Source organism: Nyctibius grandis, chromosome Z, assembly GCF_013368605.1.
Source record: "Nyctibius grandis isolate bNycGra1 chromosome Z, bNycGra1.pri, whole genome shotgun sequence".
NCBI lineage: Eukaryota > Metazoa > Chordata > Aves > Nyctibiiformes > Nyctibiidae > Nyctibius > Nyctibius grandis.
The window spans coordinates 68,776,315-68,802,478 of NC_090695.1; the positions used below are offsets into that span (position 1 = coordinate 68,776,315).

General features: G+C 41.6%; 1 protein-coding gene across 3 annotated transcripts; it reads left to right on the forward strand.

Moving 5' to 3' along the window:
* Positions 1 to 2,230: 2,230 nt before the first annotated feature.
* LOC137675975 (fructose-1,6-bisphosphatase isozyme 2) lies at positions 2,231 to 24,529 on the forward strand. 3 transcript variants are annotated; one of them, XM_068422362.1, is made up of 7 exons: positions 2,231 to 2,518; positions 4,491 to 4,653; positions 5,576 to 5,668; positions 12,409 to 12,549; positions 13,760 to 13,897; positions 20,428 to 20,547; positions 21,004 to 21,066. In XM_068422362.1, exons 1-7 carry the CDS (start codon positions 2,346 to 2,348, stop codon positions 21,049 to 21,051), a joined length of 876 nt encoding a protein of 291 aa, XP_068278463.1. In that variant the 5' UTR covers positions 2,231 to 2,345; the 3' UTR covers positions 21,052 to 21,066. The 3 variants fall into 3 exon arrangements, with proteins under 3 accessions (XP_068278463.1, XP_068278465.1, XP_068278462.1); XM_068422364.1 differs by lacking the exon at positions 21,004 to 21,066 and adding an exon at positions 20,822 to 20,917; XM_068422361.1 differs by lacking the exon at positions 21,004 to 21,066 and adding an exon at positions 23,779 to 24,529 and having other exon boundaries at positions 2,233 to 2,518.
* Positions 24,530 to 26,164: the final 1,635 nt, after the last annotated feature.

Consider the following 26,164-nt stretch of genomic DNA (forward strand, 5'->3'; position numbering starts at 1 on the left):
AGTTAAAAAACAAAAAGAAAGAGGCAAATAATGAACTTCTTAGCTCTGAGAACACCCTTTGAACCATGAACTCCAAAACAAACTTTCTGTTAGAAGATGATCTGAACTTTGTCTTTTTGACCAGTGTAAAAGATCACTTGGAATCAACAGTAAAGAAGAACTTCACGTGATGTTTTGACAAATGTTAGAAGCCATAGGCCAACCCCCACCCCATTTCTTATTTGCTAAATTGATTGGGTATCCTGATGGTATTCCAGCTGCACAGAACAGAGATTTTGCATTACAAGCATTTTAGTGCTGGTCAGGCTGACAACTGCCATGGTGACGAAATAATGTGCAGAATGTAATGGCTGTACTTTAAGCCAGCAGATCTGTTTGCATGTATAGTGTGAATTGAAACCTGTCCCCTTCTTTTATTAATAGCACCATGTGCTATCCCAGAGCTCCCTAAATATGTTATATTTTGGTTATGTACAAAGTCTGTTTGAAGAAAGTCTCCTAACCTGGCAAAAAGTGCTCTGGAATATTTGTCCCGTGATGTGAATTGTTCACTTTTAACGAGATCACAGTTGTAGAAAGGAGAAAAAGAAATCTTCAAGATCGCTTTCTTCTTCCACCATTGCCTTAAAGGACATATAGTGCAAAATCTGTCTGTTGCCTCACCTGAGGAGCTGTGTTCGCCAGTCCTTCCTCGTCCTTAGAATGAGACTTGAAAAACATCACCAAGGCTAAGCACACCGGATGCAAACAGCACTGAACTGTGTCTTTCTACTCGTTGCTAGTGTTCAGCGCTGTCAGTCTTTGAGATCTTTGCTTGAGGCTGGTTTCAAAGTAGAAAACCTTAGCATTCAAATCCCTTTACAGCTCTCCAAGTAATGTATTGTTCATAGGTGAAGAGATGCTTTTAGGAAAATCCAAAGAAATGCTAAAGATTAAAAAAGGAATGCAAAGGGAAATCAAAACTCATTGCCTACAGCTGCAGTTCCTATGAACAAAACCAAAGCTAGGTATGCGTTTTGTTACCGAATTTTGTTTCTGTCTTCCTGGCATGATTTTAGTGCAGTAATTTAGTTAAATAAATGCTTGCAATGAAACTCAATCAAACTTTTCTTCTTTAACTCTAGATTCTGTGATTCTGTGATTCTGTGTGATTCTGTGATTTTCTTGTTTTGCTTGTGGGCTTTCCAGATCTTCCACTTCAAAATAAGAGAGTGCTGCTAATAAGTACAATGAAGGCTAAAATATATATTGTTCTTACTGCCTTATCTGAGTGGGAAGACAGTGCTGTAATTAAAATCCATGATTCTGATGTTCCAGATAGCATGTACCCAGTTCACCAACATTTTGGTCTACCTTCACATTAGCGCCATGTGATCCGAGTATATCGCTTGTAAGGAATTACTGGCAGTATAACTGCAAACTTGGACATACCTGTATTTACATGTGGCACAACAATAACAAAGCCGATGTAAAATTTCATTTTGTGAGTTATGACATGGACGTGCTTACATCAGATAAGCTTCATTTGTAAATTATTGAAGACATAATTACTTTGTAACCAGTCAAGCCATGACTCACTACTACTTCTCATTCGTGCGAATCCTATAATATTACAAGTAACCTAGACTAGGAATGAAGTTGTTAAAATGGGATTGGAGCACACCAACTATCAACATAAAACATCTTTAAGAAATGCATGTGTGGGTGCACCCTGCACCTTCTGTTGATTCCTCTGGGATGTGCCATAGACCTTCAAAACCCTCCTCTATGGAGGAGGCCGAAAGGGGGTGAGCAAGCAGGGATAAGGCGATACAGGAAGGGAACTTCACTGTCCAGAGTCATAGCGCAGCAGGTGCTCTGCCGTGGGGCCCTATGGCACGCGTGGTTACTGATGCCCTGTGCCTTCATTTCTCGCACCTTGCAAACCATGCGCTTTGCCTTGGCTATGCTGAGCTCGTTGCTGAGCGGCAGCTACAGGAAAGCCGTTTCCAGCTAAACAGTCAGCAAGAGTTTTGCATTATAAGCAGCCTGATGCACAATTAGAATATGTTACTAGATCTGTACATCACTAATTTCAGTGTGTGGGGAGGGCAGCCGAGCAGTGGTTGCTCAGCTGTAGTCATGTCTCAGGCTCCCTTCCTGCATCCCAGAGGAGCCACGGAGCCAGCCTGGGGTGTGGTTATTCTGAGCACTCAATCACATGGTCTCGGAAACATCTTAATAAACTCTGACTGGCAACGCAGCCAACAGCTTTGACTCAAAATAAAACAGCTACACAGGATCTCAGCGTGTCTAGAAAGTGTCCTGTCCAGCCGAGAAGACAGCAACTCTGGTACCCAGCAAAAATGTCTGACAAAACCCCCTTTGAAACGGATATGCTGACGCTGACACGGTTCGTGATGGAGAAGGGACGCCGCGTCAAAGGAGCGACAGGGGAGCTGACGCAGCTGCTCAACTCCATGCTGACTGCCATAAAGGCCATTTCCTCTGCAGTCAGAAAGGCAGGCCTTGCCCACATGTGAGTCCTACCTAGCGGTACGGGGAGGAAGAGGAGGGAGAGAGACAGCTGCTTGCAGAGCAAGGCTAGGGAGAGGGCAGGGATTCATAAGTACGTTGGAAGCGTCTGTCTTAAGCTGAGTGACTGTAGGCACGAGGTCAGAGCCCGGATTATCAAGAGGGGGAAGTGGGAGATCTCTCTTTCTGGAGCATTTTAATATTAGGCACAATTTAGACTAACTGACTAAATGTAAGTCAGAACTTCAATGCACTGCTCACCTTGTATTCCCTTGTAAATGTTGATATTGATCTATTTTTAAATCTACTGTGAATTTGCAGAATATCACACCATGATATTTTTAATGCAGAATATCATACCGTGATATTTTCCACTAACATCCAAGCCCGGTGCTGAGCTGTGAAAATCAGGGCTTGGCTTATTTTGGGAAGCTGTTGATCTGCCTGACTGCAGTATAAGTAATGGTCGAAGGCAAGAGCCCTGTGAGAAACACCATATGCTGCCGTGCATGAGTGCATTTTCCTGTCCTTCCTCGAGCAGTATCAGTGTTACAGGTGGGCAGTCTTAAAAGGCCCTATATAAAAACCAAAAGTAACAATTTGGCATCTAGTGGTTTAGCAAAGGGAATAAACAATTGCCTTAGCAAAGCCTGGAATGAACCGAGCTATTCCTCACACAGCCAGGTAAAATAGACATCAGTGTCATTCTTTTAGTGGTGATCTAACTGAAGGAGTTCAGAGAGCTGGAGTGTCCTAATAAAATTATGCATTTAAAATATACAGGTTTTGTCACGTATTGAAATATATGTTTCTGTACATGTCTGTGTATGTACATATGCACACATGCATAAAAAAGACAGTGAACATATTTGTGTAAGAAAGACATTTGTAATTTGTTCTTTTTTTTTTTTTTTTTTTTTCCCCCTGGAAACCCCAAAATGTATGACACTGGGTTTTTTTGTGCTTCTGTTGGCTATTTGGTCAAAGTCCTCAATGATCTTTGCAAATCATGAATTCAATGTCTCAGTACTACTAATCACCCTCACTTTACAGGCATGGACCATCATATGTAGAGAGGACATGAGACATACTCAAAGTAAACAGCAGTGTCAGGCTCCTATGCCCTAACTGTTAAACTGTACTTTGTCTCCATACTTAACTAGGTGAAGCTGAGCTGTTCTGCATCCCTGACTTAGAAGAACAGTTGCTTTTATCTCATTTTTGTGTTTCAATATGCAACCTCTGAAGTATTTAATAAGTGGGAAGAACCTCTGTTTCATAGACTAGAGGTGGACTAGCCATCTAGCCTACAGGACACACAGCTACTGAGCTAGATGAATCTCCCCTTCCGAAAGAAAACATCATCATGATAAGGAGCAAATGTCTCTTTCGGTAAACAAAAGTTTCAGGTGATTAACCAGAAATATCTAAAAACTATCCAAACACACAAATGAGTAACTTGCACCATTCAAATTACTGCAACTAACTATGAAATTTCAGAAATTCCCATGGCAAACTTTCAACCACGGTAACTGGCTTGCGTCCATCTGCATTTGTGAAGTTAGCTCTGATTTTTTTCTAGCCCCTCTAAATAGGAGACTGTAGCAGAAAATAACACAGATGTTAGAAGCTGCTCAAAGCTTCCTCAAAGCAGCTGCCAGCTGCTTCGTGGGGCTGCTAGGGAAGCCTGGCACCCACTGGGTGGGCTGTGGACACTACTCCTGGCCTGGAGAACATCCAAGCAGGAGCAAAAGGATGCAGATAAAGCCCAAAAATGATGCCATCACCCTTTCTCTTTCTCATGCACGCTTTTATTTTCTAGCAGCAGCAACCATCTCCTAGTGCACCTTAGCAGTTTAATCCAAAGGTTAGAGGTGTTCGAAGATGAGAGGAAGGAGCCACCCTACTTGTTTTTTTCCTAAAAACCTGTAACATTGGCCTCCCTCAGGTTTCTTGATATTTTCACTTTTCCATAGGTTTGGTATAGCTGGCACTGTGAACGTGACGGGTGATGAAGTGAAGAAGCTGGACGTACTATCCAACTCCCTGGTGATTAATATGCTCCAGTCCTCCTACAGCACGTGCGTCCTGGTCACGGAGGAGAACAAGGAGGCCATCATCACCCCGAAAGACAAGCGGGTCTGTGCTGCTCCTGCCCTCGGGGGGTTACCGGCTCAGGCAGCAGCAGGTGGCACTCTCGTTTCAGGCATCAAACCTGGGACTGGCCCCAAAACCAGCCCTTCCCGGGGGAATGCAGAAAATTTGCACCATTGCTGTATTGTTTTGATTAATAACTGTGGGGGATGGCATGGTTTCAACAGCTAAAGGAGCTGTGGAGGGTAAAATTATTATTAAAGTTTTGTGAAGGGGGAAGAATAATTATTTTGAAGTTTGTTAGCACACCCCAGATCCCAGGTGTAAGTGTACTGTTACATTCCCTGACTGTGAGTGTAACCGTTTTGGATTACATTAATATCTAGGCAAGATAGAATGCGAGGAGAGGCTGGCAGAACTAGGTTTTACGTTACATGTCCAGAGGAAACATCTGACTGCTTCATCAGGCTCCCCCCAGGAGGGGATCCTATTGCAGCAAAATACTGCTCATGCTGATGTAACCTACCCTTTCCCCAAGACGTTTTCTTTCTGCTTTCTTACCCTCAAACCTCACATGACAGGCAAATCCTTTTGTTCAGAATAAAACATAACAAAACAAAATGTATTTACTGGAGGAAGATGCTTGCTTCCAGAATGAGTCACTCCTTTTGCTTTCAAGTGGTTTCTTGCATTGCTTGGCAGCAGAGGACCGCTCCTTTCTATCATCAGATTTTGTGCTGTCTTAGCACAAACATGCCCTCCCCTGTTTCTGTGGAAGGATCTGCAGGGAGTGGGTGTTGTGCTGCAGGGCCAGCTGGGTCAACAGTGCAGCCTTCTCCGCCAAGCTGTGTCAGGCACGCTTGGAGGGCTAAACGCAGTCATAAAAACATGGGTTTTATCAAGTAAAAGGAAATAATAACACAAGACTACATATCACTTAATGCTTCCCTTACCACTTCTGTTTTAGGGTAAATATGTGGTGTGCTTTGACCCCCTTGATGGCTCATCCAATATAGACTGCTTGGCACCGATAGGAACGATATTTGCTATCTACAAAAAGGTAAGAGGATGAGCGAAGCACGCATGGCACGATTCACTTGATGAAAGCAAAATGTCTTGGTTATATCAACTTGCTTAGTTTCTTTCCTAGGTCCTTTAAGTGCCTTTGGCATCAACAGAGCTTTAGAAAGAATAGAAGAGGTAACACTTGAGATTCACATGTACTAAAATGCTGCCTGAATTCCCAGGAAGGGGACACTCAGCCCCCTGAAATTGTTAGGTGGCAGCACTTCCCTTCTCCAGACACACAGGTGCTTAAATAAAACCCTTTCACCATCAGGTAGCTGGTTAGCTCTTTCAGTGATGCTTTACTCGCTGCAAGAGCTGAGGGGTGTCACGGTGCCTACGAATCACAGTATTTGTCTTCCTGGATACTGACTGGGGAGGGCTGATGGTCACTGCCTGGACTGTATCACGGTTAGCAGTGTGGTGGCCTCCCGGTGCGAGCTGCTATGCCTGTTACGGATGGGAGTTCATAGGCATGCTGAGGATGGAGGCCACCTGAGGCTGAAGGAAGCAGTCACCTATAGCCACAGAGGCCCTGCCAGCATGTATGCTCCCATGGGGCTGCACAGAACAGCAAATGCACAGCCAATTAACAAACAGCAATACTTAGAGTCAGGCGAAGTCTTGTGATTTGATTGCTAATCTCCCAGCAGTTGGTGTTTTTCCTAAAGCCTGATCTCACAGTCATATGACTATGGGAGACCCTCAGCCATCACTATTGTGAAGTAAAATTTACAGTACTTGTGACTGCAAAGAAGTATGTGCAGATTCAGATGCTACACTTCAAACACATGAAGATGTGTTTTTAAAGTCTGCTCTCATCTTTTAATTCATTGTTTTCAACTGGCTAGTCCTTGTTTTTTACACTTGAGGTAGGCGATACACTAATCATCAGTGTTGAGAATATGCATCTACTAGTAAAACAGTTATGGCACAATCACAACGGGGTCATGGCACAAGCCACGTGCTGGCATATGGCTGTCCACACTGTTAATGGTTAGTGCAAACTCCCATCACAGATGCAGCCCAGGCCAGACAACACTGAGATGATGCCTGGGTATGGCTTGTGGAAAAAGCAGTGCAGGGACTACCTCCAGTACTGTCTATTACCTTGCTTTTTGCAGGGAAGAGAGCTTAGCTGTATGGATGCAATCCATGTCACATGCCCTTATGCTAAGCAAAGGGGCTCCCACCCTTTTCATTTATCTCTCTAAAGATAGCCTAAAAGACTGCAGCACCTCCCAACATTTACAGTAGGTAATAGCTGCGTTGTCCACTATTCTTAAAGCTGGTAAGCACCATCTTACAAATACTAAACATTAGCTTTCTGTTTATAACTGTTGTGTTAGGTTACTCTGTCTAACTATGAAGGCAAGTACTCAGTGTGATTAATATAGTTTAGCAGGCTGAAATACAGATTAGATTTCTCTACAATCTTTAACTCACCTGTTAATATGTGTGAAGACTATGGACTGCCCAGTCTTCCCTAGGATTCTGCTTCAGAATAGAAATGTTCCCCAAAGAACTCATGTCATTCCCAAATGTTCAAGTTTTCAATTCATTTTCTGATCCTTCCATAGTTGTTTTTGTTCTAATATATATTAGCATATTTGTTGTAAATACTGTTTCTAAATTACTGGTTTTCATTTGGGTGGATACCCTTCAGTGCATCATAAAAAGAAAATAACATTGCTTTGTACAAATTCTTCATATCCAAATGAAGACCCTGCTACTAGGATGAAGCACAGTTTGTCAATTACAAGAATAACTAACCAATTTTCCCTGGAAAATTCGAAACAATGTTGAATTTACAGACTTCCGCTTGCATAATTCTTTCCATTAAAATGCTTATTCCAAAGTACATGTTAATTAATGCGCCTTCTTCTCAGACAAGACAATTTCATAGCAACACTATTAACTTCAAACACTATTAACTTCAAACCCTTTGAAATAATGAAATAATAATAAGTGTTCTATTGATTGTTACTGAAGGGTAGTGTGAAAGGAATAAAAGCGAGATGTTTATCCCAGTGTGCGAAAAATCACTTAAGAAAGAAAATATAATTTCAAGCCGTTCAAGGTTCTCGAACATCATTTTGGAAAACCTAGAACAACTGTAATTCCAAAGGATGATCCTTAGAACCTGCCTGATATTTGGTACCTTCCAAATCTCAGATGATTGCGTGACTGATTTCCTGACCATTTCAGCACCTTAACTTCATTTCCAAAGGCACACCCTCCAGAACTGAAATATTTGCCTCATTTTCGGAAAAAAAAAAAGATAATCAGCACTTTTCTACAAAGGCCAGACTTGGCCAATATATTTCAAACCTGAAAACAGTTCTCTGGCTGCTCCCAATCCAGAGCCACCATCATGGTGTCAGGTACCATTGCCTCCTGCCAGAAAAGCACTGCATCAGTTTCTTAGAGAAAACCACCAGGAAATAAATGCCATCTTAGGTTTATCTAATTTTCCATCTGGCTTTTACTTTCTGAAGCATGGGTGGTATTGTTAAAAAGACCAAAAACATCAGAAAAGTGGGGCTGAGTGAGAAGCCTTGCTGAATCAGCAGAAGCCAGAGCAAGGGATAGGACCTTGACAGTCACTGTCACTGAGGGGCTCTCAGCTGCTGGAGTGTCAGGATGTGGTGACAATAAGTATTTTTTGCTTGGATTCTTCCCAATTTTTCATGCCACTGAGCTGAATCTACAACTCTCAGTTCTTACTCCACATATATGCTATGAAACTCTGCTGCTTTGTTTCATTTTGGTTTGAATTTGCAATGTTGCCCAGTGCCTCAGATGTATTTTATTTCCCGCCCCTTCATTGTCATGAGGACAATCTCCTCCCCTCCATGTGGTCCCTTACAGAGAAGGTGTAAGAATTCAGGGCAAACACAAAGGATACTCATGAAACGTGTTACAAATGGAGACCTGGAAACCAGGTCCTTCCAGAGCTGCTCCCAGTGCTGATGAGAACTCCCTCATGTGATATGGATAAATCACACATGCAAAAGTTTTCAAACTCAGATATCACCTGAGGGTACCCCTAATAGCCAGACTCTGCAGACCTTGTGTCATCTGCTTCACACCAATGAGCCAAAGTGAAGCTTGCCTATTTCAATGCTTTGCATAAAAACCTCTAAAGAGATTTCACTACCACCACCTAATAGTCAAAATACAATGTAAAGGAAATCCATCTGTGCACCATTCATCGGCTACCAGAGTCTACTGGACAGCTTAATTCCCTGGTTTGTTTCACATTACACAGCACTTGGCAGGACAAAACTCCTGCAGTCCTAACAGTGAAATATCAGCTGATCTCTAGCTTTTTTACATTCTGACAAGCTCTGCGAAATGCTTGTTTGAGACTGAGTTTTTTTCATTCCTTTTGGAAGCTGGCTCTTGGAAATACAGTTGTGAATAAGGATGGAAAAACAAGTGAATTCTGTCCAACTGTCCATCTCCTGAGGGAGGAGTTCCTCTGTTTTGTCAGAATAGTCAACAAATATGTAATTTCTCAGCCATATAAACATATAAAATGCATTTAAGAGATAGGAGTGAAAAGCTCATCTCAGAAAAATATATTTTAATCAATATCATATGTAATCAGCAGCTACGCATACTGTATGTACACCGTGTTCTATAAAACAAACCTCTTTACTATATTTATACAAAATTAATTTTTATTTAATAGGAAAGCATACAAAAAGCTAGGAGAGTTCTGTTTGCAACTCGTTGTGTAAATGTATGTTTAATTCTGCATTTAATGTTGCAAATAATTAGTCTACTATAGACAACCATTGCTTTTAATGTCGAGACGTATGTGCCATGGGGATATATTTTTGAATGAGAAGATGCTGTGTAGGGTATAATAGCTGATTCTGTAAAAGGTTGTTTAGCAAAGGATTAGCCTCTACTAGTCAGTATTCAAAGCTCTGGAATGTACAAACAGGTTTTAAATAGTCTTCCTTTATTATGTGCATTATAACCTCTCTGAATAAGCAGCTTGACATAGAGTAATTCCAAGGGACTGTGTACCAGATGTATTTGTACATGTTATATTTCAGCTCCCCTGAAGAGCTGGCTGGCAACTGGATTTTTTTTCCACATAAGAACTTGGCAACAGCATCCTCGCAGCTAAACTGAGGAAGTGTGGTCTGGATGATCGGGTAGTGAGGTGGATTGTGAACTGGCTGAAGGAAAGAAGCCAGAGAGTGGTGGTCAATGGGACAGAGTCCAGTTGGAGGCCTGTGTCTAGCGGAGTCCCTCAAGGGTCGGTACTGGGACCAGTTCTATTCAATATATTCATTAATGACTTGGATGAGGGAATAGAGGGCACTGTCAGCAAGTTCGCTGATGACACCAAACTGGGAGGAATGGCTGACACACCGGAAGGCTGCGCAGCCATTCAGAGAGACCTGGACAGGCTGGAGAGTTGGGCGGGGAGAAATTTAATGAAATATAACAAGGGCAAGTGTAGAGTCCTGCATCTGGGCAAGAACAACCCCATGTACCAGTACAAGTTGGGGGCAGACCTGTTGGAGACCAGCGTAGGGGAAAGGGACCTGGGGGTCCTAGTGGACAGCAGGATGACCATGAGCCAGCAGTGTGCCCTTGTGGCCAAGAAGGCCAATGGCATCCTGGGGTGGATTAGAAGGGGTGTGGTCAGCAGGTCGAGAGAGGTTCTCCTCCCCCTCTACTCTGCCCTGGTGAGGCCGCATCTGGAATACTGTGTCCAGTTCTGGGCCCCTCAGTTCAAGAAGGACAGGGAACTGCTAGAGAGAGTCCAGCGCAGAGCCACCAAGATGATTAAGGGAGTGGAACATCTCCCTTATGAGGAGAGGCTGAGGGAGCTGGGTCTCTTTAGCTTAGAGAAGAGGAGACTGAGGGGTGACCTCATTAATGTTTATAAATATGTAAAGAGCAAGTGTCATGAGGATGGAGCCAGGCTCTTCTCAGTGACATCCCTTGACAGGACAAGGGGCAATGGGTGCAAGCTGGAACACAGGAGGTTCCACATAAATATGAGGAAAAACTTCTTTACGGTGAGGGTGACCGAACACTGGAACAGGCTGCCCAGAGAGGTTGTGGAGTCTCCTTCTCTGGAGACATTCAAAACCCGCCTGGACGTGTTCCTCTGTGATATGGTCTAGGCAATCCTGCTCCAGCAGGGGGATTGGACTAGATGATCTTTCGAGGTCCCTTCCAATCCCTAACATTCTGTGATTCTGTGATTCTGTGAAAATACAGCTAAAAACTGTAAGTGAAAGTAACAGAAGTAACAAAATCTTTCAGCTGAAAATGAAAACATTTTGATGTGGAATTACTGTCTTCATATGCCATGAAAGAGGTAGTTTTGGTGTCCCGTATCTCAGTTTTCCTCTACATACTGGCATACAACGATGAACAGGATTCCCAGGTTACCCTTAGCCTTCCACGTTGCTAGGACCCTGATGGGCACCCTGAGAGTTCCATGCGATTGGGAAAAGCAGAGAATTTCTCTGTTTGTTGCAGGAGATATGTTTTCCTTTGGAAAATATCTGTGGAAGGCATTCTTGATTTTTTAAAGAATTTACTCAATATCATCAAATATTTTATTTCCTACACAAAACAGCCTTCACTGATTTTTATCTTTTTAGACAGATATTTTGGACTAGACTGGCTATTTCTATTTAGCTGTTACTCAATCTAATTAAGCCCATGCAATCACTGAGAAATTGTCTGAGTTTGGAACAATAAAATGCTAAACTAGGGCCTGAAGAAAGGATCTGAGGGGGTTCTCATTTTAATTCCTCGTGAGCCACGAGGAATTAAAACAGAAAGAAACATCCACAGAAGACCCACCACAACCAACAAGTTTTTAAAGAAACATTGATATCAAGCATTCCCTATGGATTTAGTAGTCCCAGGAGGTGAAGGCTGGAGCTAGCCTTCCTGGTTACTCTTGGCTGTGCTCCTTTCTAACCTCACCAGTCAAACTCTGGTAAGCTGTGGCTGAGGCACACCCCGAGAGCTGGCTGGAAATATTTGCCCCAGGTCTGCTTGGGCTATTGTTCAGTGATAACCAATGTGCCAAATCAAAATACGAGTATTGGAAATTGATGAAAAGCCTGAAGTAAAATGCATGTGAATGTTCTATGTAGAATTATTACGCATACCTGCACACACACACACATTACATAAACAAATGCATTTGTTGTTTTAGATATAATATGAACATTTATATCACTTCAGTTACCCATCTCTTCACCAGCAGGGACCAATGCATAATCTTGGTTCTATCATGTTGCACCCCCTACCCTTTTATTCTGCATTACTGGAAGCAATTTGTCTGTAATGTTAATTACTTCATTCACCTCACAGTTACTCCCCCTGAGGGGTGTCAGTGTGATAGCTTATGTTTACATTTACAGAAAGTGAGTACCTCTGTCCTGTCTCAGATTTCTGATGATCTTGAATTAATAGACTGGGCTGTAATGCTAAGGTATCAGCTTTCTTGCAGGTATCATATTGATCGCATGGCTGTATAACAAACGTTCAACATCCTGTCCAAGTGTGCACAGGTACTTGTAACAAACTCGCCCTGAACTAGTGGAAACAAGCTCTATTTTGGTTGTTCCAAAGGCCTGCATAGACACAAAAAGGAAATCTGCCCCACATTATTATTGAAGTGTTGTTTTTCTTGTTTTTCATAAGAATTTAACCTTCAGTCCAATGGTAATTTTTCCTCAGGAAACTGACAACGAGCCCTCTGAAAAAGATGCTTTGCAGCCCGGACGCAATATTGTTGCTGCAGGCTATGCCTTGTATGGCAGTGCTACGCTGGTCGCCCTCTCCACAGGGCAAGGAGTGGACTGCTTCATGCTCGATCCGGTACAGTCATGGTGTTAATCACATTGCCACTATCTTTTAGAGCTTTCCATGCTTGGGTTTACTCATTTTTGTTACTCTTTGTCTCTGTAATCTAGCCAATTTACGCGATTTTTTTTTTTTGCCCACGTCCTGGAGCATCCCACCTCCACCTTACAAGTATTTAATAATACATGAGTATGTTGGTTGCAATACCTCTGTTTGTTTTTTCTATGGAGTGAAAGGTATTTTTATTTAAATAGCAGTTGAAACACTGTTCGTTCAAACCAGACTACTGGTTTGCACAAACTCTTGAGAAAATTTACTCTCAGCAGTGTCTTTGCCTCCACTTAAAGGACACCTGCTTTTTTCTTGTTCTTGCTTTTTCCATCTGTAGAAGAACCTCAGCATGTTCAGTGTTTAGCCTGGGGCAAGGACCATTTGTTGATACAGTTCATGCAGACTGATGTTTGATTTCCTGAGTGCAATTTAGTTTTATGGCTAAGTCCTCTAAGCTACATACCCAACAATTTGCAAAAGCACAACCATACCCATGCAATTGGACATGTGTCGCCCCTCTGTGCCCAGCCCAGAAGCCCAACAAGTGTTACTGGAGGAATGCAGGAAGGAGATCGCTCATTTGAGAAACCAGCATTAGATGTGGGCAGTAACGTAGGAGGCTTTTTGATAAAAGGATCCATTATTATCAAAACTACTTTTAACCTTTATAAATAGGCTCATTCCAAGTGGGAAGAACTGGGAGCTGAACTGATCTGGTTAGAGGTGGAGGAAGAGAAGGTGGAAGTTGCACTCAAACTGCAGACAGCAACACCTGGCTGGAGCTGACCACATTCACTTCAAGATATTTAGACAAGACAGGCAAGAAGAGTTCAAAAATCAGAAGACAGTGTAATTTCTTAATTTGTAAGCTTATGTTTTGTGGACAGAGATCCATGATCCATCTGCTTTCAGGGCTGACTGGTATTCAATTGATATGCTATTACAGTCAAATTGCTTTTTGTTTATACTACCATTGTGATAAGTTTTCATGAACTTAACACAGATTCTGTGCTTTCTGCTCTGTTTGAAATACTGTGAAGTTATACACAAGACTAGTGCTGAAAGAACCAAGCTGTGCTAGTGTTTCTACCATCTCTTCTGTGACAACTGTTACAGAAAGTCAACAAAATGTTCTGCTGCTTGCTAATAGCTGGTCTATCCTGTTCTTCTGTAGGGCCTTGGTGAATTTATTTTGGTGGACAGAGATGTTAAAATCAAGAAGAAAGGCAAGGTATACAGTCTCAATGAAGGTTATGCGAAGTATTTTGATCCTGCAATGACAGAGTATTTACAAAAGAAGAAATTCCCTGAGGTAAGAAAATATTAGCACTGTACCCAATGTACTATGCGCTGGCAAGCGCTGCCTTTCCCATCAGTCCTGGCTGATGGGAAAGGACTTGGAGGCCTCGCTGAGTTCAGCTCCATGTAACCCATTTGTGCCATCAGGTCCATTTTGGGTATGTATCTGATGTGTTTTTTTCTGGTGCCCTGACATCTTTCATAACTTACACTTTGGTAAGTAAATTCATAGCTTGTTTGTCACCATGTGGAGGAAAATGTGCTGTACAGGAGGAACCAGGTTTTTTGACAGAGCTCTGAAACTGTGCCCGCAAAATGTGGGGGTATCCTTGTTTTCTAGTTTATCTGAATATGCAGCTCAGTCCTATGTGCAGCTGGGCATTTGGAGCTAAATTCCACATACTACCCAGAAGGCGCTTGCAGGGATCTGGTTGGCATCACCTTCTCCTTCCTGTATATGCTTGCATCTGAGAAATGCAGTATCACTCTTGCACTGTCTGCTTGCATCATGTGGAGCATGAACCAACCCATAGGCTGAAAAAAAAAAAAGCACGATTTCAGTATTTTCTGTTGTTAAGAGGATTATATTCTATCCCTCAGAGAGATAAAGCTGAGAATATCCCATGTGTAATGAACTTCCTTGCGGGGACATACAGCTCTGCATGGCCTCTAGTCAATGCTAGGAGGGCATTGGGAGCTCTCTCATTGAGAGCTTGTATTGTGAAAGCTGGAAGCTCCCTAGAAAATGTAGCTATGTGACCAGTAAGTCATAACGAAATATGGTGATGTGTAACAGCTCAGGACTGAATTGTCCAGGAAACTGGTGTTAATGTTCTTCTTTTTTTAAAAAAAAAAAAAGCCATAGGATTATTTTTTAAGCTATTAGTTGTTGAGAATATTTATACAGGGCTCATGTAAAGTCAGTGTATCCAGTGCTGTACAAGGGAAATGTAACAAGTAAGAGTTTAAACTGTAGTTCCCTGTGAAGCTCCTTCTGAGCTGAAAATCTGAATTTAGTACATTGGATACAGCTGCAATGCTGACCTCTTATCAAACCCTCTTTTCCATATTACTATGAAGACAGGCTGAGAGAGTTGGGGCTCTTCAGCCTGGAGAAGAGAAGGCTCCGGGGAGACCTCATAGCAGACTTCCAGTATCTGAAGGGGGCCTACAGGAAGGCGGGAGAGGGACTTTTTACAAGGGCAAGTAGTGACAGGATGAGGGGGAATGGTTTTAAACTGAAAGAAGGTAGATTTAGATTGGATATTAGGAAGAAATTCTTTACTGTGAGGGTGGTGAGACACTGGCACAGGTTGCCCAGAGAAATTGTGGATGCCCCTCCCTGGCAGTGTTCAAGGCCAGGTTGGATGGGGCTTTGAGCAACCTGGTCTAGAGGAAAGGTGTCCCTGCCTGTGGCAGGGGGGTTGAAACTAGATGATCTTTAAGGTCCCTTCCAACCCAAACCATTCTATGATTCTGTATTACCCAGACTGACACTATAGAGGGTGTCACATCACAGCATTTTATATATATTCATTTTGAATATTTGAGGTTATTTTGAAACTTCAAAGTCTGCTTTCAGTCCAGCTGTGAAAAAAGCAGAAGCCCATGACACAACTTTCGTGCTTCTGAAAACTAATCCAGCTGGGAAAGAGGAAATCTGTGCTTCTCATTCCGCTCACGTTATGCTGAGTGATGTATTCAGTATAATGCACTAACACTGGATTTCTTAATTTGTGTTTTTGCAAACCACACAAGTTTTGTTTAAAGTAAAATACTTAAACAAATGATCAGCCCCAGGCAACTATAAAAAGACTGAAGAGATTTCAAACTCAGTGGAAAGACCAGACAGAGATATTTCACCACAGGCTCAGTGGGGACAGCTCTATAATGTGATTCACTAAATCCTTAGGTTAGGACATACAGGAAAAACCTCATTTGCAAACACAATTTTATATCAAATCTGTGCGTCATTTGAGGAAAACCTGTTGAAAATGTTGTTGCACTAACACAACAGAGTTTGGCAGAAGGTATTTGTGTTACTTTAAAGCAAGCAGCACGGTAGTGCACAGGTTATTTGGGGCAGGGGAAGTCTCCTCAAGGATGTTGAGTAAGCACTTTGCTTTGCTGCTCTGAAACGTAGGGTTGTCTGCATAAGAAGGGCCAAGGCACCAATGTTATGGCCACAAAGCACACGGAAATGCCCTGCCCATCTGAAAGCTTGTTATGAACCTGAGTTTTGGAAACAGGATAGCTCAGTTCCTTGATTTAAAAAGTATGTTATATTTGCATTGTGGGAGGACAAGAGAGAGAAGGTGTTGCCGCTCTTCCATAGCATGAAACCTGCTTCCTGGCATCATCTGTAAGCCTTACCAGCTACAGCTACATTGGTGATGCTTCTACCTTCCCTGCAGTGCCCAGGTGGAGCATTGCACAGCTTTGGTCTTTGTCTTCCTCTCTTCAGCATGCAGAAGGGCAGTGGGGACTTATCTGCTGGATACCCCCTGCCCATGACTTGAGGAGGAACTGACGTGTGGGACATGGGGGACCCCTTCTTACTCAGGCAGACCACTCTTACCATATGGCCTTCTGGCCACTAGAAGCCAAAGCACTAGGCATTAATTTCAGCTACTTGTCACTTTCTTATCCCTTTTCTTCCCTTTGATCCTATCTCTGTTTCCTCCTTCCTGTGGTTCTTGGTCAACGTGCTATTCAGATGACGCTCTAACATTGTCACAGAAAATTGAAAAGTTAAAAATAAAACAGGCAAACAAAGTAGGTTGTTGTCCACATGTCCCATGTTCTGTATCACTGTCATTGGCGACCAAACATTACAAATCAACCATTTATGTGGAGAGGAGAGATTTTCCCTTACTACCTAGCAACGGTGTCCCAGATCAGACAGTTTGGACTACAAAGCCATGCTGATCCTCAAAGTTTCTTGAGGACCACCATTTACCTAAGGCATAAATTCTGAATTAAAAGTACTGGAAAAGTGCTGCTGTTCTGCAGGTCAGCTGTAAACTTCCTACCGTTGTCATGAAGATCTCAGTGGGAAACATCTGTCTAGACACATCTCTTCTGGAAAGAGAGTCCAGAGTAAAGCTAATTTTTTGTTAAGCGTCACAAAATCTCCTGCTGCTTAACCAGCTTGAAGAGCTGCTGTTTGCAAGGCTGCCTGTAATGCAACACATTTACTCCAGTCTGCACTGTATAATGGGCACTGCCGGGCCAGAAACTGTTTGTGCAAATTCCACTCTAACTCCTTCCCAAAGTGGTTCTTCCTCCAGTAATGCTTGCAGGGCCCTAGCCTCTAGCTGGCACTGGTTCACTTATGGTAGAACTCAGAAATATGCTGTGGGCATTGTCGTATTTTGCTATTCCACTCATTTTTATATTCGCTTCCTACGGCTACGAGAGAGGCTGAGTCACATCACAGCTTGTTGATTGAGAGCCATGCAATGGAGACTCCCAGGTTAAGGATTTGTCTTAGCGATGCCATCAAAAACTTATCATCAACAGCACATTTCAGCATAAAGCATTCTTCTGCCAGTCAGCCAAGCTGTGCCTGAGTGACATAAAAAAACTAATAAAAACACCGTGCTTTTGTCACCCATATCTGTATGTGGAGCGAGGGATGCGGTAGTGTAGGATGCAATAGCAACAGAGTTGCTCTGTAGTCTGTGGAAAAGACTTTTTTCCGCCCACTCTCCTAGTCATCATAGTTTTGCAAGAAAAACCTGGTCTTGTTCGGCTGTGGAGGAACACAGCTGTCAGAAATCAGTAGAATAAAGAAGTGAAAAAGTGACTTCCATCAGATTGTGAAGAAAAAAATCACAGGATCTATCTGTTATGAGCCATTTTTGTTCCTCTGGGTTAACCAAATAAAAGCATCGGAAAGGGTAAAACTAAGAGCAATCACAAGTTTACTCAAACACCGTGGATGCTGACCAAGGGAACATGAAGGTTCTCCAACTCTTTTGTTAGCATCAGCTGAACCAGTGTGAAGTGCTCACTGAGCAAACACACAGCTTGGCATTACTCAGAACTCAGATGAATCTCCCTTGCATTCATGCTCTATTATTTTGTTTGAGAAGAAAGCCTGGGCAATATGCCAACACACATGCAACACCTATTAACTTTCTCATCTGTAAGAAAAATGCATAAGTGACCAAAGGGGAGAAACAAGAAGTAACATTTCTAGTAATTAAAAGGACTATTTATTCCTCCCATGCAGGTAGCTGGATGCTAAGGGAAGTGAAAATTTTATTTCAGTCTGTGGTTCAAATGATAACCATAGCAGAATAGAGGAATTTCGCTTCTGTAATTTTCTCAGCACAGTCTCAACACTGTGTTTCTAGCAGGTGAATTTCTGTCAGGGCAAGAAGCAACTAGAATTGTCAGTGGCATCTCATCAGCTTCACATAACACTGCCCATGTACACATAAACTGTGTAAATGACCTGCATGCAAGTAGGAAATCCAGCACATTCCTAATGTATCTGATGATTTGTACACAGGTGGCTCAGCTGTGCAGCTCACGGTCAGTAAATTTTATACATGTGAGCTACAGACTCCTTATTTGATAATGTCACAGAAGCAGTCCTTACCAGTCTGATTCAGGGCCTGCTTATGGTCGATATGCTATGACTTTTCTTAATGTTTAACAAACTTTTCTTAAGACTTGCTTCATTACTTTCTAAAACCATAAAAGAGAGCTCTTCCTTTGATTGTATTTTTAAAGGTAATCTTAGACTGTAATCACATCTTTCCCTGAAAATTGTCTTTTCTTAAACTGCAAACTTGCTTTGGTCTCTCTTTAACATCTCTTAAGGTGTTTTTTTCTGACCTCAGATTTTTACAGTTGCAAAGTCACAAGGGCAAACAGCTGTGAGATGGAGAAGCTATCATTTGAAGTCTAAATATGTAATTATCTGACGGTAAGCCGTGAAAAATAAGGGATCAAATACCTAAAAGTACTGTTCAGTTGTACCTTGAAGTAATAGGGCCAGGTTTAAACAAAACTAAATATAAAAGCTCCAGGCTGTGTCTCATACATCATGTCTTTCATACTTTGTATTGTTTTCCTCTGTATTTTCAATATTTCTCTTAACGTGTACAAGACGAAAGAATCATGGAAAACAGCACAAGTGCAGTTGAACAAGTGTTATTACCTAGGCGGAACAGTTCACAATTTTACTACCAGCTGTATCAAATATCCAAGTCTTATATTTAGTGGCTTAGGACTCAACTTCCTAATGTTGTGTTGCATTATATTGTGTAATCTCATGAGAATCTCTTCCCATTTTAAAAGAGAGTAAGTATCAAACTTCACAGTTGCATAGAACAGTTTGAAAAAGTGATCTAAAAATAGAATGATGTTTTTCTCTATCTGTGTTTTTTCCTCCCACTTGTGGATTTTTTTCTCTCAGCTAACCTAATGGTTTTGCTAGGAAGGGTGACTAAGCTGTGATATCTGAAGGTCTTGGAGCTGGCATTGCTGTACAAGTTCTCTATGTATTTCTCTGGATCTAGTATCAGCACAAGGCGAGCTTTGTAGAAAGCACTAAGACCTTTTTTTAGACAACTGATCCAGACTGAAAAAACATGCAGAGGTCTTTTCAAACTTTTAGCATTGCAACACACAAATATATATGTGTATTAAATGTGCATGAAGTCCCAGCCTCTAGTAATTTTCTGGGGAGGTGCAAATTCCTCCTCTGCTTCATTGAAGACAGGGTGACAGATATCTAAAGACCAACAGACTTCTTGGCATAGTAGCTTTCAAAAAGCTTTCCTTCAGTCTACATTTGTATTGTGTATCTCCCCTTCATAAAAGTACAGTGATGTGTTGCTTTTCTCAGGTGGAGCTTATTTGGTGTGTGTAACTTCCATTTGTACAAGACACCTTGCTTGTCTTCTGTATTTCCTACCTCACCATTTTTATGACCATCAGACTTGAGACTGATATGAATACTTCCCTGATTGCTCTCACTAAAATGACCTCACCTTCAACAACATTAATTTCTAAGCTGAGAGCACGGAAAAATACATTCATAAATAAATTGCTATCTCCCAAACTAAGCTGCAGAATGAATGCCATGACCAGTTTCACAACTTGACAAATAAGCTAGAAGGAAAATGCTGGAGTCCTCTGGGAACCATCTGGACTTGTAGCGAAAAGTGACATCCTTCCTCATGCCCTAGCTTAGGAACCAGTCAAGGATCAGCAATCAAATGGGTACCTTGTTCTGAAAATGTGAAGAAGTTTTCACTCATTATTTGCAGCCCTTGCTTTTTCACAGGATGGGGGTTGATGACAAATTGTGCACTCAAATTACAGGCACCCTGGTTTCCATACTGTGAATGCAGCTCTTTAAAGTGCTTATTTTAGAACCCCATAGACGACCACTACGTCTTACAAAAGGCTGAGCTTCAGCCATTGATTTAAGCAGCTTTGATTCCTGTTTTCTAACAAAATTACATTTTGCCGTGCAGCTAGTTGTCTAGCCTGGTAGATAAAATGCTTTGCTCTGTTTTTCAGGATGGCAGTTCCCCATATGGTGCCAGATACGTGGGCTCCATGGTAGCTGATGTTCACCGTACATTGATGTATGGTGGGATCTTCATGTATCCTGCTAATCAGAAGAGTCCTAAAGGAAAGGTAAATTGTTTGACTTACTGTCTGGTGAACTTTGGCAACCTAATACCTCTGGTTTTCCTGGAGACGTGAAGGAATAGTTTAGATATATAAATAGATAATAATAATTTTCCAACCCTGGAGAAAATTATTAATGGATATGATGGTCAGCAATCAATTTAGGCAAGAAATTTAGGCAATTGCCAGTTTAGGCCAGAAATCTTCCTGTGTGCTTTTATATTACAAACTACTCAAATGCTTTTCACTGCAACGAAGGGCTTTATTCATTTTTCTAAAGAGAAACATTTCAGTACCATAGAAACCCATTGAGATACCTACGCACAGCTGGCAGATACAACACGGGCCTAAGGAAGACCTCTGCACTTTATACTGGCAACTAGAGTTCATGTGGAATATGCTGAACTCCAGGGTTTCGTCCAATGTTGAACAACCAAGTTTGCCTACCTAATGTTTCCAAAGGGTACTCAGCTTACTGTCACCAGCCCTGCAAACACAAGCTTCTACTAACTGATCTGGAAAACTCTGTCGGTGGAAGGTGAGTTTCATTCATGCTGAGATCAGTATTCTGGGAAAAGATTATTTCCCATTTGGACACCTGTACAAAACACACTGTGACTTAATGTAGTGCAATGCAATACAGTGACTCCCTGAATCTGCTGGGCCATGGACCATAGTCAGCCTCAACTTCTCCCCTGCAGCATCAGATACCCTTATTATCAAACTTCTGAACAATTATGTTTTAAAAGAGGTCTGGTTATAAATCTGATCTGTGCACCACCAGTAACCTGCAGGTCATCCTTATGAAAGGATTGGCTCAGTGCATAATACGGATTGGTCATGGTGTTCTGACTCTAAGACCACCTTCTTTCGTGGTCAATACCATACTTAAAACCTTCTATTCAAATGTTTTTGTCTCCTTAGCTGGTATGTGCAGAAATCTGCCCTCATAAATCTATTTGCCTTATCTCCTACACTGGTATCAGAACATCCTGACGTCTACAGTTCTTTAGGGACAGAGGACTACTGGTTCCACCCTGGTGACAATGCATTTATCATAATAACAGCAGATCCAAGTGGTCTGCAAAATGAGGAGAACAGGAAAAGAACTCTCTTCAGAATACACAACAGAAAATGTCTGCATGTTTTTCCAGGCAAATTTGATTTAAATATTTGACACAGCATCCCAGGAAAAAAAAAAAACGCCAACCCCCAAAACCAAAAAACACCCCATTAAACAGTGTGGATCTGTTTATGTATCAGAGCAAGAGCCAAAAAAGGAATTTGCTGTGTGTGAGAGAAGTGGGTTTGATGACTAGCCTCTTTAAATTAAACTTTTTGTTTTGAAATCTGTTTTAAACCATTGTTGAAGAGAAAAGATGAGAAACATGACAAAAGAACAAATGTACAAACTACTTATATAATTTTATAGAAATCAAGATTTCCATATGAGTTAGCCTACATTTACTATTGGATTGATCTGGCTTGCACTGCCATAGGAGAGAGTAATGAAAGAACAAAAACTGTACTATCATTACAAACAAAAGTTCTCTTCTTTCCTTCTCAGAGTGCAGGTGTATACAGTTCTTGTCACATAAACCTCTTCTTGTTGGAGAGACAGTGCCTTTATGGCAGGTGCCCTGATCATCATCCTCCTGAAAGACAGTCTACGCACTTGGATAGAGAGCTGAGAGGAAGCAAATGTCACTGAAATTGATCCAAAGGCTTTAGAGCAAACGTAAATGACATGCATGTAGGCCTAGCATATAGAGCTCCTTCTTTAAGTTAAAGAAAGAATGAGAACAAAATAATAAGCAGTGCAGAACCAGGCAAAAAATAGATCATCTTTTCAAAACAGGTATGTTAAATAATATTTTTTATGAAGTTAAGGCTTATAGTTCTCCACCAGGTGAAAAATTTTAAACCTATCTGAAGACAGAGCCCATCTGAAGACCCCTAAGTGCAATTACACTACTACCTGAAGGAAAACTTCTTTCCTTCAGCCATGTAGTCACCGTTAAGCAACAAGAAATCCAACGTGTGGTTCCACAGTGGTACCACTGCAGTTTTCTGGCTCATGATCTTCCAAAAGTTGGCCATGCACTAAGGAGAACAGCAAAGGCTATTGGTCCTATGTTGCCTGTCAGATGGAGTCCTTGTATCAGAAGTAGCACTTCACTGGGCTTTAAAAATCAGAATGAAGGTAATATGTGCTATTTAAGTTTGTGATATATCATGGTTTTATTACAAACAGTGTGATAAAGGAATGATGGGTAGTAAAGTCCTGTATTTGACCCATTTCTTTGTCTCTATATATGGTTGCATTCTGTCATGCTTCCTTTTCCCCAGAAAACATTCTCTCTTTTGCACATATTAAAAGCTCTTTAAACATCATATGCACTAACATTGTCATACATAAGCACTTCATAGACTGTCAAAGATTGAACTAAACCTGCAGAAATAATGTCTGTTAAAAAATAACCAGCTATCATCTATGTCCTTTTAGACACAAACTTTTGGCATATGTCCCAAATAAGTTTGCATTCCACCGGAACACAAGCACCCCAGAGATAACATTTTTAAAGATGTGAACAGATACCAGGGTCCGAACCAAAAGTGCCTCCATACCAAAAGGGAAAATTTGCTTTTAATAATTACGGCAGTTGCTTCTGAAAACAGAGTCCCTATCTGGATGAGTTTGGGTCACTAATATCTATTTACACTTCTGAAGAGCAGCAATCAAATCCTGAAATTTGAAACTGGGAGCATCAAGTTTCAAACTCCAAAATATCCTGACCAAACACAATGTGATTACCCCAAGCTTTGAGGTAACACATTAAGCCTGTACATGAGAAGAGATTTTGGCTTTTATTTCCCGGTACTGTTAACTTAGCTGGCTTAACTGTTTTGCTGATATCTGTGGGCCCGACAGCTACTTTTGACATTTTTGACCAAAATACAGCTTCATTAATGCTGCACGTCAGTACATCAGCTTGGAAACGATGGTGGTGATGCTTGGATGCAGGGTCAGTACACTCTTCCTTGAAACTGGTGTGAAGGGAGGTGAGAGGAGGAGAGGGAAGAAGGAGGGGCTGACTGATAGAGAGACATTGCTACTTAGGTCAACTGATGTTTGGTACAAAATTTTCCAAAATCACAAAAGGAAGGTTAGGTTCCGGTAAGTCCTTTGGTGTAATTTCCTCCAACGGCCATCATGTGTTCCCTCTTTCTTTCTAGCTCCGACTTCTCTACGAGTGCAACCCTATGGCTTTCATCATTGAGCAGGCAGGTGGGATGGCGACTACAGGGACTGGGGCAGTGTTGGATGTGAAACCTGAGAATATTCACCAGAGAGTCCCTCTTGTCCTCGGTTCTCCAGATGACGTGCAGGAATACCTTGCTTGTGTACAGAAACACCAGAAGAGCAGCTAAAGGCTTTCCCACATCAGACCTTGCTTATCTGTGCTTATCTGTTTTCAGTCTACAGGAAAAGCTGTACCTTTTGAGATTCTGGATTCTAGCAACTAGCACACATCTCTCAGTGAAAATCCAACTTTATGAGAACAAGAAAAATAGTGAGAATATCTGATGGGAAACACAAAAAATCTCCTTTCTCCATGCAGACAAATGTAAAAATCCTTTAACTCTGGTTTATGCAGTGCAAATGTAGAGACAGAGGCCTGATTATTAAACAAAAGCAACGTAGTTAATATAATATTAACAAAAAGAAGTGGATTGTGTCAGTACCCTCATTTGATCTGAAGCTTTACGTCTGACAGTAAATGGTTGGCATTGTTTGAGACAGGATTTTCACATCAACATTTGCAGTGTCATTATCTGGATTTTCTGCCAGAGGTTTTGTTGCAGGTGCTTTTTATCTTGTCAGCCCTGAGAAGACCAGAAGTCTTGTGCTGTCTGAAACAGTGTTTTTAAGCTCCAAATTATATATGTCTTGGGTAATTAATAAAGATGAAAAGGCTGCAACGTTGCCAGGGTATTTCAGCTCTCATAACAACAGGAAAATGCCTTGTGTTATTTACAGACAGGTAACCTTCAACAGCATAAATTACAATATACTGTTGTAACAGATGTGACACTCAAGTCATGCATATTCCCTGTTTATCCATTGTCCTCTGCAGCAGAAGATGAGCTATTGCCACAAAGCCACTGTTACACCTCCATTTTCTTTTACTTTGAAAAGTTCTCATTTCAGATTGAAGCTTGCCCTTTCATACCGGCTACACTGCCGTTCCTAGCCACCTCCAGCACACCCATCCGGTTGGTGCCCCAGTGCCACATCTCAGACTTGACACCACCTAAGGAGATCGGAAATCAGCTCTGAAACTAGCAGATGTTCATTGATGAATGAGAGCTAAAATTATTAATTAAAAGAAATGTGTGATTATGTTAAGTTGTAAGGATGTGAAAACTGGGGTTTAGATCACTTAGGTCACATCCTCACGCCTTTATAACCCTCCTGTCTCACTATATGAATTTTTCGTTTGGCGACCATCTTGCCATAAGCAAATCCTGCCTCATCTGCTCATTTTCACCCCTGCTCCACGCCCCCAGCCTTGCTGGTACAAGACTTCATTAAGAACAGTCTGTGAGTTACATTAGGACATAGATAGTTAAAAATACTCCTGCCAAGAAACTCCAATGGTCGTTTTTACGCTTACAACTATGTTCTATTATTAATAAAGAAGATGCAGAATGAATAAAGGCAGACAGAAAGTTATACAGGACAGGTATTTACCCTTAGGTATTGTTATCCCAAGGATGAGGATGTGATTTCACTGCTGCTGCAGGTGTCAAAGCACTCATTCTGCAGGTCTTTATCTGGCAGTTTTTAAAGCTGTAACAGTGACAACTGCCCAGGATTGGCAAGTACAGCGCATACTTATTTATTCTGTTCCTTGTCATGTGCTTCCTGGATCTCTGCTATCAACAGCAAAACACAACCAACACTTAAATCCTGGAGAATGAAGAGGAAGCAGAACAAACTGCGAGGGTTTAGGTAATATCGAACTTTATACTGGAGAATGCAGTTGCGCACTCCAACTATGAAAGGTAGTAAATCAGTTTTCCTGCAAACAAAATATGCACACAGTGTATGTGTGCATATATATATGTTTATACATATATTTTATACACATGTAGTCATGCTCTCTCTCTGTCCCCTGCAATCTCCATATACAAACACAAATAGTTGTTATGTCATCAATTTATAGAGAAACTCTATTGCACTTTTTAAATCAGAAACCTAAAACCAAACATAATTCGAGGCTAGGCTAGTCAGCTAACAATACCAGTACTGCATCAGAAGAAAGATCACTTGTAACCTTGTCCTGTTTCCAAAGGGCCAAGAGAGATTATTGAGGACAGAGCAAGAACGGTGACTTGGTACTCCCCAGTGTAACCACAGGGTCTCTAAAAACAACCACTTTCAGGGACACACTGACAGAAAGTTTGTATTGTGGTGGATATACACACTCTAGTGACTAAGATCTGTGTTCCTGTGCTGGCAGTTAAACTATGTATGTGCATACTGCAAGGTGTAGTCGGTCAGTCAGTGCCCTGGTGCCAGCGTAACAGCACCTGAGTTGCCTGCATTTAAGTATGA

Excerpts from the sequence above, each read along its gene's own strand:
- LOC137675975 (XM_068422361.1), top strand. The coding sequence starts at position 2,346 with ATGTCTGACAAAACCCCCTTTGAAACGGATATGCTGACGCTGACACGG. Across the intron at positions 5,669-12,408 it reads TATTTGCTATCTACAAAAAG|GAAACTGACAACGAGCCCTC; the intron begins GTAAGAGGATGA and ends ATTTTTCCTCAG. Across the intron at positions 13,898-20,427 it reads AAAAGAAGAAATTCCCTGAG|GATGGCAGTTCCCCATATGG; the intron begins GTAAGAAAATAT and ends TCTGTTTTTCAG.